General features: G+C 42.4%; 1 protein-coding gene across 1 annotated transcript; it reads left to right on the top strand.

Annotated features, from left to right (window-relative positions):
* Positions 1-8,179: 8,179 nt before the first annotated feature.
* Positions 8,180-9,769, top strand: LOC122005143 (homeobox-leucine zipper protein HOX20-like). Its single transcript, XM_042560068.1, has 3 exons — positions 8,180-8,603; positions 8,705-9,066; positions 9,174-9,769. The coding sequence occupies exons 1-3, from the start codon at positions 8,561-8,563 to the stop codon at positions 9,612-9,614; spliced, it is 846 nt and encodes a 281-aa protein (XP_042416002.1). The 5' UTR covers positions 8,180-8,560; the 3' UTR covers positions 9,615-9,769.
* The last annotated feature ends 6,242 nt before the right edge of the window (positions 9,770-16,011 follow it).

Genomic DNA, 16,011 nt, shown 5'->3' with positions numbered 1-16,011 from the left:
AATCCGGATCGTCCACCTTACGGACAGTCGTGAAGTAGAAGCCCTAATCTCCGAACCACGTAAACGTCTTGTGTTACGGTTTGTTTTGTCTTTTCTTATTGTTTATAGGGTTTAACTTTCTTCTTGTTAGTTTGTATTTTGTTTTCCGCTACATACTAATAAGTGTAGGAAGTGACGATTTGAGTGAGATGCTATTCACCCCCTCTAGCGGACGGCAATGTCTCAACAAGTGGTATCAGAGGTAGGTGAGCTATTGTTGGACTAATCGCCAAGAGAGCGGCTAGAGGAAGAAGATGGAGTCGTAGGGACTTCTCGGATAGGACATCAGAATCCCACCTCCATATGAGCGCGAGGACTTCGACTATTGGAGGAAGCGCATGGAGATGTGGTTTCAAATGAATTGGAACCAATGGATTGCGTTGGAGGAACCATTTAAAGTTCCAACGGACAAGAAGGGAAAGCGTCTCCGACCTCGATATTGGACCGAGGAGCAAATGGAGCAATCGGAGACGGACAAGAAGGTAACTAGAATTTTAATTAATTTATTACCTCTTAATGCAATATTGGATGTAGGTGAATACGAGAACACAAGTGACCTTTGGAAAAGGTAATTGCGCTTCATGAGAGTCCTACACAAATCCAAGAAAAGGAGGAGCTCAAGGAGAATGACTCATTGGTCCAAGAAGAGAAGGACCAATCGGATGTTGACATGGGTTCAACATCCGAGGAGGAGAAGGAAGATGAGGAGGTGTCATCCACATCTTCAAAGGAGGACAAAGTGGAACCATCCACATCTTCAAGTGAAGAAGAAGAGCAATCCAAGGATGAGGAGGTCTTGGAACCTCAACCCTCAACCTCAACTATCAAGAAGAGCAAGAAGAGCCACATCAAATGTTTTAAGTGTGGTAAGATGAGACACTGCAAGAGTAAGTGCCCTTCTCTCAAGAAGGTAAAGGAGGTAAACTCTAAACTCACTAAAGTTAATTTAGAAACTAATGTGAGTTCTAGGAAAAAGAAGCAGAAGAAGCATATTCGATGCTTTACATGTGGTGAGTGGGGTCACTACCACACAAAATGCCCAAGAAGAGGAGAGCTCAAGAAATTGACGCACTTAAGGAAGTAGGAGAAGAAAAGAGCTTCAAGGGTAAGGGAGGTAAACCCGAACTTGAATTCAAGTTCAAATTCAAATTCCTCCATGCATGTTAGAAATAATATGAATTATTTGCCCATGCATATTTATGGTTTTAGATATAATGATAGGAATAGGGTTAATGTAGGTGATAACTCTAGGAAATCATTTTCAAATGATAGACCTAAAAGGAAACAACCTATCTTGCCTAAGGAGAAGAAGGTGGTTGAAAACCTAGGCATTAATCCTAAGAAGGGGAGACACATGCCTAGGAAGGTGGGTAGGTCTAGTGATGTGCAAGGTGGATATATTGACTCTAGGGTTAGAACCCTATAATTGGAAAATCAAGCCTTGAATGTAAGGTTTGAAGAAATGAAGAAAGTCCTAGATAAGTTCATTATTGGATCTAGAGGACTTGACATATGTTTGGGTGGTCAAAGACCCAAAAATATCAAATTGGATGCCTCTAAGACCAAAAAGAGGTCAAGTGCTAAGGTGACACATGATATTGGTAAAGGAGGAGTAACCAAGGACAAGGGAAAGTCATTCAAGGTCAATAAAAAGGAATATGCTAGGGTGACATATAATTATGGTAAGGATGATGTGCCCAAGGTTAAGGACAAGAAGAAACTAACCAAAGACAAGGTATCTAAGGTTAAGAAGGTGAGTTTTGTAGGCCAAATGTCACCCGAGGTGCACCGAAGTGGCCTAGCTATAGTGGATGAGTCACCTAGGGAGGTGGATAAGATTAAGAGCTCAAGGGGGAGCTCAAAGAGTATTTGAGACATATGATAAATGATCTCAAGTGAATCAATATGTGCCAAAGGGATTAAAGATGGATTTGAGTCTCTACTATAGTTGGTTGGCACAATTGGGTTAAGTTTCATGCATGAAAATATGGCATTGGGGTTATATTGCATGAAAATTAATTTTTGATGTATAGATACCATATAAACTCATGCTAGGGAAGTATTGTGATTTATTATGGGCAGATACATCAAGAGGAAGTCAAAACTAGGACTTTAGGTCAAGAGTTCAATTGAACCATTTAGATAGTTTTAAATTTTGTGTCATTCTTGGGATCTATGATAAATATATCTTAGTATATATTTTTCCCAAGTAGACAAGGTTAAAATAGACTTCTCCACAAAATTTGAAAAATTTTGGAGGTTTGTAGAATTTTTGGTGAATTTCTAAAGTTGGTCAAAAAGGCCAATTTTTGTAGAAATAGGGTACCAGTCGACTAGTAACAGTATTTTTGAGCACAGAATGTCTCTGTAAGCTCATTTTAATGAGGGCAGTCAACTGATGCCGATATCAGTCGACTGGTAATAGTGTAATTCGAACACAGAGGACTCTGTGAGTTGAAATCGAAGGGGATAGTCGACTGGTACATAGTGCAGTCGATTGATACTATGCTGAAAGTGTTTTTTAGCATTAGAAAGTGGCCAAAAGGATGATAAACATGTATGTAATCTTATGAGGGATTAATACATGATGTTTATGGTCATTAGAGGTCAAAGAGTCCAATAATTAGGAGATTGTTGGAGCTCTTTATGATGTATGGCAAAGGGGGAGAAGTTTAGGTTTAAGTGGGAAACCTACACACCTTTGCAAGAAATCCTAACTCAAGGGGGAACTTAGGTGAAGGGGGAGAGATTGTTCAGGCAAAGGGGGAGAAGTTTGCCTTTGCGAGAAATCCTAGCTCAAGGGGGAGCTTAAGTGAAGGGGGAGCCTAGGATTAAGTTCCATAACTTATGCACGTGTAGATTTTATATTTATTCACATTGTTATTGCATTTATGTTTCCCTAACTTAAACAGGCTGTCAAACATCAAAAAGAGGGAGATTGTTGGAGCAATCTAGGTGCCCTAGGTTTTGATGTTTGGGCAAAGGTTTAAGTTAAGTTTATTGTTGTATTTGATATGCATTGTGAGTGTGCATGATACAGGTACAACAAAGAAAGTCCAAGTGTAATCTTGGCAGAAGAGAAAAATCCAAGCATGTAGTCTTGGCAACATAAGTTCAAGTGTGACTTGGCAATGGATAAAGTCCCGAAGGTGAGGAGCCTCTTGGCAAAGGAAGACCCGACAATATGGATAAGGTCAAAGGAAACTCCAGAAGGTAAGACGTGAAGGATGGGGAGACATCCGAGGGACGCGAGGTTTATTCCCTTAAGCGGTCGAAGTCGGGTGTCTTCATGGTGCAATCCAGGACCGGGTATAAACTTTTTGAGGGCATGTCGTCTTCCAATAAGGGATCAAAGTCTTGTTTCTTCTATGTCCAGTTTCCTGAGTCCGTGACTTAGCCTGTTGAGTGGCGTCCCAATCTTCCTTCTCCTTTTGAGTTGAGCGACCATCAACACCGGCCTGCCTACTTCCTGCTTCTAAGAAATTGAATGGAGTGCAACTTTGACTCTCCTCTTTGCTACGGGAGAACGTGTTGTATACTTTCGGGTCGAGTCCCATTCAGATGCCTTTGAGTGCACCTTTCAGTAAGATTACCCGACTCTCCTTTCATTTCTTTACTAAGTAAGGTGTTTTCGTTTGCCTGCAAAAGTCGTCATGTTTCAAGACTTTGCCCTTAGCTCCTCTACAATGCCCAGTGAAATCCTACGGAAGTGAGACAGGGAGATTAAGTCTGGTCAGGAGGTTCCCCAGGCCAGTGCCTTAGCAGGGGCCTCTTCTCAGCAGTCGGAGGATCCTGAGGCCCTCGAAGAGGAATCACTTCCCATCGAGACGACTGTCGGCGAGCAGGTTTCCTCTCCAGCTTCTGAGCAACACTTACGCCTTTAGCGCAAGAGACGACGGGTTACTCCATCAATCCAATCTTCACCTCACAGGCCTCCTATGTCTCGGGTGTCTTCCAAGGCTAAAACTCCTGCCCGGGTAAGCACTTCGGCTTCGTCGGAGACTGCAACCCCATCTCCTGTCCATGTCCCAGTCCAGGAGCAGACAACCTCCCGAGCAGAAGGACAACCCAGGACTTCTATGCCTTCTGCTCATCCATCCTTGAGCCAGCAACCGTCTTCGGCTCTTGCTTCTTCTTCTCGTCCTAAGGAGCGACCCAAAGGACGGTATGCCTTCACTTCTTCATTTCAACTATCATCCCTCCAAGTGCTGAGTCCCATCCCTTCCTCCAGCACTTCTTCCAATTGCGGTCAGGTGCAACTTCATGGTGTCCTGGCTGATTCATGGAAAAGTACGACCGACCAGATTTTGGAATGTCCCCAACTGGATATGGCCGACCAATTCTCTCAACAACTAGCGTCGGTAAGTTTTATATGTTTCCTCTTCATGCCCCTGGAATACAGCTAATCGTTTGTCCTTTGCAGACCTACATCATGGGCTTGAGCCTCTCCCAGTATGTAGCCGGTCTGCATTGAGAGAACGAATCCTTGAGGGCTTGAATTCAAGAGACGACATCTCCTATGATCGCTAGTTGCGCTTTTAACCTGACAACCACTGAGAGCCTGCTCTAGTCTTACTTACAGACGGTGGAGGAGCAAACTCGAATTGCTAGGGACCTGGCTCACGTAGGGTCAAAGAAGGTGTAGTCCTTGAAGACCAGCGAGTCCAAGCTTAAATTTGAGGGTTTAAGGTGTGTTCAGATCCTGGCTGAGATGGAGGCGAGGGACGCAGAGGTGACCACCCTCTCTTCACAGTTGCGAGAGCCCCAAGAGGCGCATGCCTCTATGAAGACAGACCTGGCGGCCAAAATGGCAAATCTGTTTGCCAGCACGGATCGTTAGACTGCCTTTCAAAAGAAGGTGAATGTGGCTCAGACCACCCTCAAGTCTATGTAGGCGGAGATCTCAGCGGCCAAGGCAGAGACAGTGGTTGCACGCCAGGAGTTGGCTAAGGCGCAAGACGACACAGACAAGGCCAGGGAAGAGCTGAGAGACTACCAAACGGGCGAGGACTCGCACCTGGCAGCCCACAAGACCTCCTTCCTAGCTTCCAAAGATTTTGGAGCTAAGATAGGCCACCTTATTAACTAAATGTTATGTTATGGTGGCGCAGGGGCCTTGTTGAAGCTGCAAGAGAAAGGCTTGCTTCGGTCGATTCCCCTTGAAAACTTCTTGGACTGGACCTGTCTTCTCAATAAGCTTCCTGACGAAGCCTTCCCTACCTTTGAATAGTCTCTGCCTCCTTGTAACTACCTTTGTTTTGAATGATGATGTAAGGTTTCAAACCTTTCTATGACTATGAACTTGAAATTTCTTTAAGATGTGGTGTAAGTGTTGTGTAAATGGTCATATGATCAGTGTGCAATGTGGTGCTTAAATGTCTATTGGGCCCGTCTAGGATCCTAAACATTTCACCTTGTATGCTTAAGTGACTTGTTAAATGTTTGTCCCCTTTGTGAATATCTGGTCGGCTTAGTACCCGAGTAGGCATCAACGAGGGTCCTTTCACCTGATCGAGCGTTAATCCTTACTAGCCACTATATTTCCCTGAACAGGTTACGTGGACTAAATATTGGATTGGTCGCGAGCCATAGTGATTCTCAGGTCATTCTATCAGCTCGGACGAGGCTCACTATAGCCTCGCCTATTTCTAATGTCATAAAGACTTCTACTCTATTTTTACCACGTGTCCTCTGATCTAGCTTTTTTTGACAAGACTACTTTAGCCCAATATCCCAAGATGATCCAACAGCCAACAATGCTTCTACATCTACGACTGATGTAAGATACCTCGTCTACGAATTGCATGATTGGTGCTGATGTCGAAGCGCCCTTCCAGGCGTCTCCCCTGACTACTATAAATAATCTGCTTCTCTCATTTAGACTTCTTCGCTAATAGCCGAGGTCAGGTTCCCTTCTCTTTCTCCTTTTGTGCTTTTACTTTCCGGCCTTCTGTTTGTGACCCTGACCTCTTCATGGATTCTCCCGTACCCTGGTATGCTCCTGGAGTCTCAACCTTCAGTGGTGTAGATTTGAACGATCTCCGCTTCGCGTATAAAGTGTTTTCAGCTATGCACATCATCATACCTTCCGAGATCCATCAACTCTTCCGACCTCCTCAGGGCTATGTGACTTTTTTCAAAGAACAGATCATAGTCAATCTTCGTTTTCTTATCCATCATTTCTTCTCCAATGTGAGCAGCTATTTTTGCATCCTTCTTTGTTAATTCACTCCCAATTCCATTCGGATTTTGTGCGAATTCGTTCTCATTTGTGACTTGTGTGATATTCATCGAACTTCTCGCATGTTTCACTACTTCTTCACCCCCCCTTCCGGCGCCATAGTAAGGGCCTTTTTCGATTCTAGATCCGTACTCGAACTACCATTTTTGCTCCCCTACCCCCTTCAGAGTCGAAATGGAAAGATAAGTACTTCTTCCTTCGCTTTCCCTCAGTTGTAGAGTGGCCTATCAAGCGACGATCATTTGTTCCTTCGGTGCCTCCTCTATGAGACTATCGCTCAGACTCTACTTTTTTGGAGGCGTCGTCGCAACTAAAGGGCTGGCACTTCGATCTAGATGTATTGCTAACAGAGGATGTGTTGTACCTATTTAGACTGAGCTTCACTCCTTCAGAGTTGCCACACTCTCTTACTAAGTATTACCTTCACCCTGACTTGCTTTTGCCTCCCGTTCTAACCCTCATCGTTGCAGCTGACACTCTTGCCCGAGCATCTCAAACCATGCATCTCCTATTAAGCGCTTTGGAAATAAATTGACAAGGACACATAATCTTACGTAGGCGAAGCCTTCCGTATTCCACTCTAATCGGCGTGATTTGGATGCTAGAATTGCTGAAAGAAATAAGACTTTTGTGTTGATATGGTAAATAATAACATCTCTAAATTTATTATATGGAAATGTTTTACCATCGATGGTGATGAGTTTGATGTGATGGCCATCGGCCATGAGCAAATTTAAGTTCTTCACTGACCAACTAAATTAATTAATTTTATTTAAATATTTATTAAAAAATAATTATATATATTAAAAGATAAAAGATAAATATTAAAGATATTGAAATTTATTTAATAGTTTATATTTTAAATTTTAATTTTAAAAATACTTTATGATTTTTTAAATACTTAATTGCAAGAAAGAAATTCTAGACCATAAATACATTATTCAATTTTCATGGATTGAAATTTTTAAAGTTCAAAATTGGAGAAATTCCATCTCATAACGATCACTTCACTTAAATCTTCATAATCAACAGTTAATTTAGTTTGCTACGCACAAGTGAAATATACACACACTATAAAGATAAAAAAATAAATAAATGAGGGAAACAAAAGTTGGAGATGTTTATTTGTGATATTTTAGAAAGTTTAGGTACCAAAGTTTTAAATGTTATTTTGAATATTGCAAGGCTAAAAATTAATTATTTTGCACCAATTTAAAAGGGACCAAGACGGAAAAAAATGATCAAGTTGAGAACATGATTGCACTCGACCTAAGATTTGTGCTACTACTGTGCTAGGTATGAACTCGTTTTGGCTATAGATATTGAATTGCGATAGTCCAAATAAATCCCAAAAAGTGGCACCAAGCTTGATTCCAATTTATGAGTCAAGGTTAATATGACATGACCCTTATAAGGGTGAGTTTAGCATGGCCAATATCATGTCAAACTAGGTCAAATAATGGGCAATGTGATTTAATTGCTTTCTCTAATTAGACCATAACAATCAGATCCAAATGTGTTATTTAATTGGAGCTTACGGTCATAGATCATGGATCTAAATATTATGAACTATATATTTTTCCAACATATAATAGAACAAAGACATGAATGGTCTATCACAAAATAAATAAGATAAATAAAATAGTGCAAAACTAAAATGATGTATTTTATTTGGTTTCCCCTATTATGTAAAAACAAGGCATGCATGGGGACATCCACAATTCAAGGTCGTAAAATAAGAAAGTAATAGGAAAAAGGAAAAAAATGATTCATTTTATTTGTCGTTTCATTTCATTTCATTTTGGACGCAAAGTCTTCTCTTAACCAATGTTACCCTAAACCCAACCCCAAACCCAACTAAAGTTTTCAAATTTGTTTTATTTATAGAGGAAGGGAATCTCTCGCTCGCTAGCTCTTCTACCACCTTCCTCCTCTCTTATCCATCTCTTTCAGCTTCATTGTTCCTTCCTTCCTCACTGATCCATGAGTGCATCTCCACCAGTTTCACGCCACAGATAGATCTACTAAATCTCAATTGATGGGCTCTGAAGGCGAGGAGATGGGCCAGAAGGAGAAAGAAGAGGGGACGTGGAAGAGACCCTCCTCCTCTGTTCATCCTATGTTCTCCGCACAGCTGCTCCCTCAGCTGCTGTGCGTCAGCCCACTTCCCTTCTTCCTTTAGAACTCGGTAAGACGAGTTGTACAGTTAAAGAGACTCTGCTTGCTTGTCGAGAACAAGCTAAAGATCTTCTGAAACCACCAACTCAGTTCGGGATTGTCATGAAGAGATCACTCAGTTACTCGGATCATCTGATCCCTACTGGTATAATTCGATTACGTGTAGCTAAATTATGATAAGGAATTATGAAAAGATTTCATCTTTCTAGCGTAATTGGTGTCTAACCTGGAGTTTATTGTGCGAAGGAGAAGAGAGGACCACGTTCACGTCGTTCATGGACGGGCTCGAGGAGGATGAGAGCCCGGAAGAGGAGATGTACGGTGGCGGAGGGCGCGGGGCGAAGAAGCGGCGGCTGAGCGCGGAGCAGGTGAGAGCGCTGGAGAAGAATTTTGAGGTGGACAACAAGCTGGAGCCAGAGCGGAAGGTGAGGCTGGCGCAGGAGCTCGGCCTCCAGCCGCGGCAGGTCGCCGTTTGGTTTCAGAACCGCCGCGCGCGGTGGAAGACCAAGCAGCTGGAACACGACTATGCCGCACTCAAGGCCAGCCACGACGTGCTCCGCCTCGACTGCGACGCCCTCCTCCGCGACAAGGACTCCTTGCTCGCAGAGGTAAGCCAGTCTTGGATTAGGGGGGAAACCCTAATTTTTTACCTCTCAAAATTGGCGGTAGTCCTCAAAAGGGGGATCTCGACTCTATCCGATCTATATCGGTGCAGATCAAAGAGCTGAAGGCCAAGTTGGCAGAGGAAGATCCATCAGCGCCGGCGGCCGACAAAAAGGCGATTGCGGGTACGGATGAACCCCCTCCTCCGTCTCTGGCGTTCAAGAACAGGTCGTCGGACAGCGACTCGAGCGCTATCCTGAACGACGCCGTACTCAACGACGAGGACAGCCCGCGGGGATTTTCGTCATCTGCGTCGGCCACCAACATGCTATCGGTCGGCATCGGCGCCACCTTCCCGGATTCGCCGCCGCCCCTCCCTCTTCTGAACCTGGATTCGAGGACAATGAAATCAATCGGCGTAGGCGGCGGGATTTACTATTACCAGAATCACCCGATGAAGATGGAAGAGCTACTGGAGGGAGAGGAGGAGCACTGCCATGGCTTCTTCGCCGACGAGCCGACGCCAGGTCTCAATTGGTTGTACTGGAATTGAGCCGCTAGCGAAAACGACGGCGAGGGTAATTATCATAATCAATAATTAGTATGGAGCATGCTCTACGGAATTATTTTTGTAAAATCAAATATGTATGTATCATCATGTTATCTTAAATTCTAATGGCGCAAGTAATTAATAATTTAGCACAAAAATCCTACACATATCGTAATTCAGCGAGATTCATGAATTATTTGCCACTGGATTTTTGATCGAGGACTAACGAAGATTATGTATGGGTCATGCTCAATTAAGCAAAAAAATAACTTAGAAAAATTACAGATTGTTTCGGTTATCCAAATCAATCGAATGACACGGACTACGTCCCTGATAAGAACTGCAAAATAAATAAATAAAAGACACCTGCCACTTCATTACCATTGTTTATTAATACCGACGCGGACGTCAATTTATGATCAGTCCACATACTTTTCACCGACGACTAATTGGCCCACATACTTTTCAACAATTTCATGTCCATTTCAGAATCCGCCAATATATCTTCTCGTTTGGCCAGCCAGATAAAAAACACGGATGAAAAATTAGGAAATTGTTTCTTCAGTCACTTGTTTGTTTACAATCCTACTCGGAAAAACACGTGAAAGGGAATTACAGCATCGCGATCCCATCCGGCGGTGGTCCTCCTAACGCATCACATCGCATCGCGCATCGGCCAACGGAGCTGGTACAGCGACGGTGGGGGGCCACCGCGGGGGCTCAAATGGCTGGGAAAAAAAAGAAGGGAAGAAATACAGAGGCGGTCCATGGTACGTGCACTTTACGAGGTCCTCTCCGCCCCTCGCAACGTCCCCGTCTGCCACTCGTCCGAATCAGCATTGGATTCCACATCCCTGCAATGAATGAGCCACGGCTCGATTGGTTGCCACTTTGAAATGTGTGTGTATGGATTGAAGAAGAAGCCAGTAGGTGGTCCGTTGACGCCTGCAGTCAACAGTGAGGGAGAGGGACAACATAGGCGTGGTAGGGCTCCGCGGAACCAGCAAAGTCGGTCTCGCTGTTTTTAACTTCGGACGACGGTAAATGAGTACAATGTTTATGACATATTACCTGTACCGGTTCGATATAGCAGAGAACCAAACAAGAGTTTACACCCTGATCTACTAATTCAAGTAGAATGCTCTCATCATCTCCCCTCAATCGAACCAGCCCTGAATCAAGAGAGAGGCGTATGCCAGTAGCAGCAATTTTGGCATTATCCATCCAGACGTTTTGTCCTTAACCTGGCCCTGGCAGGAATCTGATCGAGAACAGAGCAAATGGCAAATGAAACGTTCGTTTCTGAAGTCACAAACGAAACGATAAACAGACCGCATGCTTCACAATCAAATCTAAGCATTTCTCAGAACAGAGTCCTTGAACAGGGTGGGTGCGATATTTATTTATCTCAAACTTATTCATATTCTGACAAACTGTTAGATTATTTTGATTCAAGAAACGGGGACCTCACACTGCTGAACATATAAGCTTGGAGAACATATAAAATCCGAGTATGATATCAAGGTTGATGTAGTTTTGGTTGGAACTTTAACTTAACTATCCGCTGAATAAAGATATGCATTAAACAGTTAAGACTGAATAATCTAACGATACATTCAATTGTTGCACGTGCCTTCTTTGGGGAGCAAGAAAGGTCAAAGACCTACCCGACTGTTGCACGCACCGTGCTCTACTGGTATTCCTCCAAAGTCATAACTCATAAGCTTGTGAAGAATTAACTTCTCTAGCTTGGCATCCATACCATGTCAAGAAATGCACAGCTTGGAAAAGGAAAATGAATGCCTGATTAAAACCTAGATACCAGGAACTGACCATGTTACAGACCAAAAACAGAAGCAAAATCCTTAATCCATTATGAAGGAAATCACATAGAAAATGTAAGAATTTGAGGTTTCAAGAACGAAAAATTCAAAATACACATAAGGTGATCGAGTATAGAGTAGTGATAATCACATGTGGTAGTGCTAGATACATTTCTCGTCTGGAATAGAAACGCACAACTTTGGAATATTATGTGTCCGCAGTTGTTGGTGTTGTCATTAATGATTCAATGCATGCTATGGAAGTAGTAGCATGGAGACCGTGGATGGTCAAGTCATTGATTAACGAACAAGTTAACGTGCGTGTTTTTCGAAGATTGTCGGTGAAGGGATGAAAAGACTTAAAATGTACTCCAAAAGAGAGCTAGAATGACATCAGAGATGGATCATGGTAGATCATTTCGATGCTCAAATTAGGATTTCTTTTGATATCAAACTAGAGGAGGAAGGAGAAACAAGGGAGTTTAGTAAAGTCAGATGTTGCATTCTCCTCTATTATCCTCATATGGGCTAGTGAAGAAAATCAGATCCGACAATCATTATTTGCCTCTCCATTTATCAAGCGTCAAGTGTTTGAAGGAAGGGCAACCAAGAGACTAGATTCAACAACCACTTAACCACCTCTCCATTTCTTTAATGTCACATGTTTCTGAATATTCACAATAGTTGTTCGGATCTTCCTGTTAGGACCAAAAGTAGCTAGAGGAGGGAGAGAGGGGGGGGGGGGGGGAATAGCTCGTCGCGTTCGCTCGTTGCTTGTTTCTTCAAAGATGTGCAGCGGAAATACAAAGAAACAATCACACAACGCTAACACGGTTGGTTTACTTGGTATCCACCTCATAAGAGGTGACTAATCCAAGGATCCACACCAACACACACACCCTCCAGTAAGTAAAACTCTCCTTTATGGTAACTACCAAGGGCGGAGAAGCCCTACAAGACTCAACACAAGAAAAGAGGGAAAGGATACAAGAAATATAAGCTTACAAGCTTACAATGAGTACAAACCCTAACCCTAGCTTCTCTTCTTGGCTTTGATCCGCCTCTTGACTTGGAAACCTTCCAAGATCCTTCAAGAACCGGCGATCCGAGCTTTGGAGGCCGTGAGAAGTCAAGAGAGATCCGAGATGAATCGCAAGAGATACCGAAGGAATCGCGCGCGCCTTTATCGACGCCATCGGCTTGATCCCGATCGATTCAATGTTCCCTAATCGATCGGGAGGTTTGGATCGATCCACGGATCGATCCGGAGCGCCTCTGGAAAACGCCTCGATCGATCCACGGATCGATCCCAACGAACTCTAGGTCCCAATCGATTCACCGATCGATTGGGACCTGGATCGATCCACCGATCGATCCGCAGGCTTTGTTCACTGGGAAAGGTCTAGATCGATCCATCGATCGATCCAGACTTGGTATTTGCCCAAAACCAAGTCCCAAACCAACATCCGGCCAACCTTAACTTGTTGCGTCATTACCTAGCATCTAGTCATTCCTTGACCTATCGACTTCACCAAGTGTCCGGTCAATCCTTTGACCCACTTGGACTTTTATCTTCGTGCAAGTATCTGGTCACTCCATTGACCTACTTGACTTCCCGATGTCCGTCAATCCCTTTGACCCATCTGAATTTCCTCGTGCCAAGTATCCAGTCAATCCTTTGACTTACTTGGACTTCCCAACACCAGATGTCCGATCATCCTTGATCCATCTGGATTTTCCCTTACCTGGCTTCACTCACCAGGACTTTCACCTGGCTTCACTCACCAGGGTTTTCCTTCTGCCTGACTTCACTCACCAGGACTTTCACAGTCAAGTATCCAGTCAACCTTGACCTACTTGACTCTTCTGCAATCAATATCTTATTGTCAAACATCGAAATCCAAACCAAGACTCAAGCTTGGTCAACCAGGTCAACCTTGACCTAAGGGATATTGCACCAACAATCTCCCCCTTTTTGATGTTTGACAATACCTTTAAGTTTGGTCCATTCTGAGTTAAGCTAATCTCATAGCCTTAACTCCATTCATGCCAAAGTATGAATGTTGGTTCCCTTCATTTTCCCCCTATGACCTCCCCCATAGGTAATGAAGGCCTAACTTAAACCACACATTCTCCCCCTATTGACACACATCAACCCATCTTTGAGCTCACATTAACCCGTGCCTCAATTTTGGGCACACTTCAACAAATGCCCCATTTTTGGGTACACATCAACAAATCCATTTGTTGACGACTCTCCCCCTGAAGAGTTGCTCATCGTTGTTCACAACATCACTCGTTGTGATCAACACGATAATGAAGGTCCCATACCCTTCATTTATCCTTAACTTCTCCCTCAATGTAGACAAATACCCAACGTTGAGCATTTTCCAACCACTTGAGTTCCCACTTGAAATAATGAGGATATCCACTCCCCATTTCAAGTTCAAAAGCTCATACATGAGCATTTTCTTTAAAGAAAGTTAACCACCTTCCAAGGTTCATGAAAAATAATTTTTCATGTCTTTAAAGAGTCCCTCCCCCTAAAGACATGGTGGTAACTTCTGTCATTGCACCAACAATGACTTGGAATCCCTAAACCTTTAGGAAACCCAAATTTAGAAGTTTTGAGGTTCAAATACCCAAAATTTGAAACAAACCTCAACCTAAACTTCAATGAAGCCTTCCTTAACCAATCTATCCTTGTTTTCACATGAAAACACCCTTTGTATGTATACAAATGTATTTTAGGGGTTTTGGAATGGTTACCTAGACTCAAAGAGGTTCAAAGATGCTGAAATCAGGCCTTCCCAGCCAAAATCAGCAACTTGGATCGATTGGAGTTGGGTTCCAATCGATTGGACCTTTCTGAATCGATCCACTGATCGATTCAAACTACCTGGATCGATCGGCTGATTGATCCAGCGAGCTTCTGCTCTCGGGAGACTTGCCTTCTGAATCAATCCATGGATCGATTCAGGCACTCCAATCGATCCATGGATCGATCGGAGCTCTGATAGTTGCTGAAATTCCATTTCAGTCAACTTCAGAAACCCCTAGAAAATTCTACAAAAATCCAAAAATCCAAAAATCATAAAATTTTGTGTAGACATTATTTAGAGCATACTTAATCATGGAAAAATAGTTTTCTATGAAAATACATCATATTTTCAAAGATTTGATACAAGCTTGAAAACGTGCTAAAACTTTAGCGTTTTCTTCAAGTTTATGTTTAACTATTCAATGGTGATTACTATCAAAAGATAGCCTTCACCATGGTTTTCCAAAATCATTTTTAAAAACATTTTCAAAACCAATATCCCATCATGTTCCTTGGGCATAATGCACATGACTTGTACATTAGCTTTCCCAATGATGGGAAAACACATAACTATATGTTTTGATGAACCTAAAAACTCAAAAGAATGCACTGAATCAACATCTTGAGCTTTGTTCATCATCCTAACATCTCACTTGTATCTAATGTGCACTAAAACACATACAAGTCACCTTATAGTCTTTGTGAGATGTAGATTTTGGTTTTGCCCTAATCTAGGGATCATGCATATCTATCTAGGCATTTTGGAGATATTAGACATCCACCTAGGATGTCACTTGTTAATAAGTGTTGTTAAATGTCATTTGTCCTTAATTACAAGGAATTAAACTAATGCATGATAATGTTATGGCATACATCAAAATAAAATAACTTTCAAAAGAAAGATTCCCATAACTACATGATGTATGAATGTCATGACATGGTATTTTTGGATTTTTCATAATAAAACATGAATGCAAAAATAGACATGATGTCATGGCATATGATGGGCAAACAATCATGGCAAGATTTAGCATAAATAAAATATACCTAGATTAACTATCTAAGTATCCTTAAAATCTTAGCTAAACTTACAACTTAAACCTAGATTGCCCTAAAGTGCTTCAAGAAAATGCCAAACCCTAAATTGGCATTTCTAATTCCCTTAATTAATGTATGCCAATTGAAAATAAGCATATCCTCAAATGTTGGCATATTTCATTTTTCCACAAGAGTAGCACCTTTAAATTAAGGCCCGGATCGCCTTAAATTTCCTAAGAACATACCAAAATCCCAACTTGGTAGTTCTTATGAATTTCCCAATATGTGCCATTTAAGATTAAAATCAATTCTTCCACCATTAGGCACATTTTACTCTTTCAAGGAGTAAATAATAATTCCATTTCATTTTCAAAGGTTAACAAAACCTTGAAAATGCTCCTTGAGTGTCAATTTCCTCAAAGTTGGGTTAACTACCCTTCTAATCGGAGTTGACACTCTCTAACCCATTTATGGGGTAGAGAAAATGCTTCTAGGAACCCAACACTTATTGGTGCTCCTTGGATGCTCTAGGTACTCACTAGGGATAACTTCCCTAGATACCTTCCTAGTGACCTTGTTGGGCTTCTTAGAAGCCTTGGTCACATTTTCTAGGTCAACTCTAGGGATAGCCTCCCTTGTGACCTTGTTAGTGACTTTCTTAGACTTCTTAGAAGTCTTAGTCACTTTGGTTGCAAAGATACTGCTAGGGATATCTTCC

The sequence above is a fragment of the Zingiber officinale genome, chromosome 7B (assembly GCF_018446385.1).
Source record: "Zingiber officinale cultivar Zhangliang chromosome 7B, Zo_v1.1, whole genome shotgun sequence".
NCBI classification, from domain to species: Eukaryota; Viridiplantae; Streptophyta; class Magnoliopsida; order Zingiberales; family Zingiberaceae; genus Zingiber; species Zingiber officinale.
Note: the sequence above shows the minus strand (reverse complement) of the source record. Positions and strands in the feature narration are given on the sequence as shown.

Bases quoted from the DNA above. Each gene is read 5' to 3' on its own strand.
- LOC122005143 (XM_042560068.1), top strand. From the start codon at position 8,561: ATGAAGAGATCACTCAGTTACTCGGATCATCTGATCCCTACTG. The intron at 8,604-8,704 runs GTATAATTCGAT...TATTGTGCGAAG, and splicing joins GGATCATCTGATCCCTACTG to GAGAAGAGAGGACCACGTTC. The intron at 9,067-9,173 runs GTAAGCCAGTCT...ATATCGGTGCAG, and splicing joins AGGACTCCTTGCTCGCAGAG to ATCAAAGAGCTGAAGGCCAA.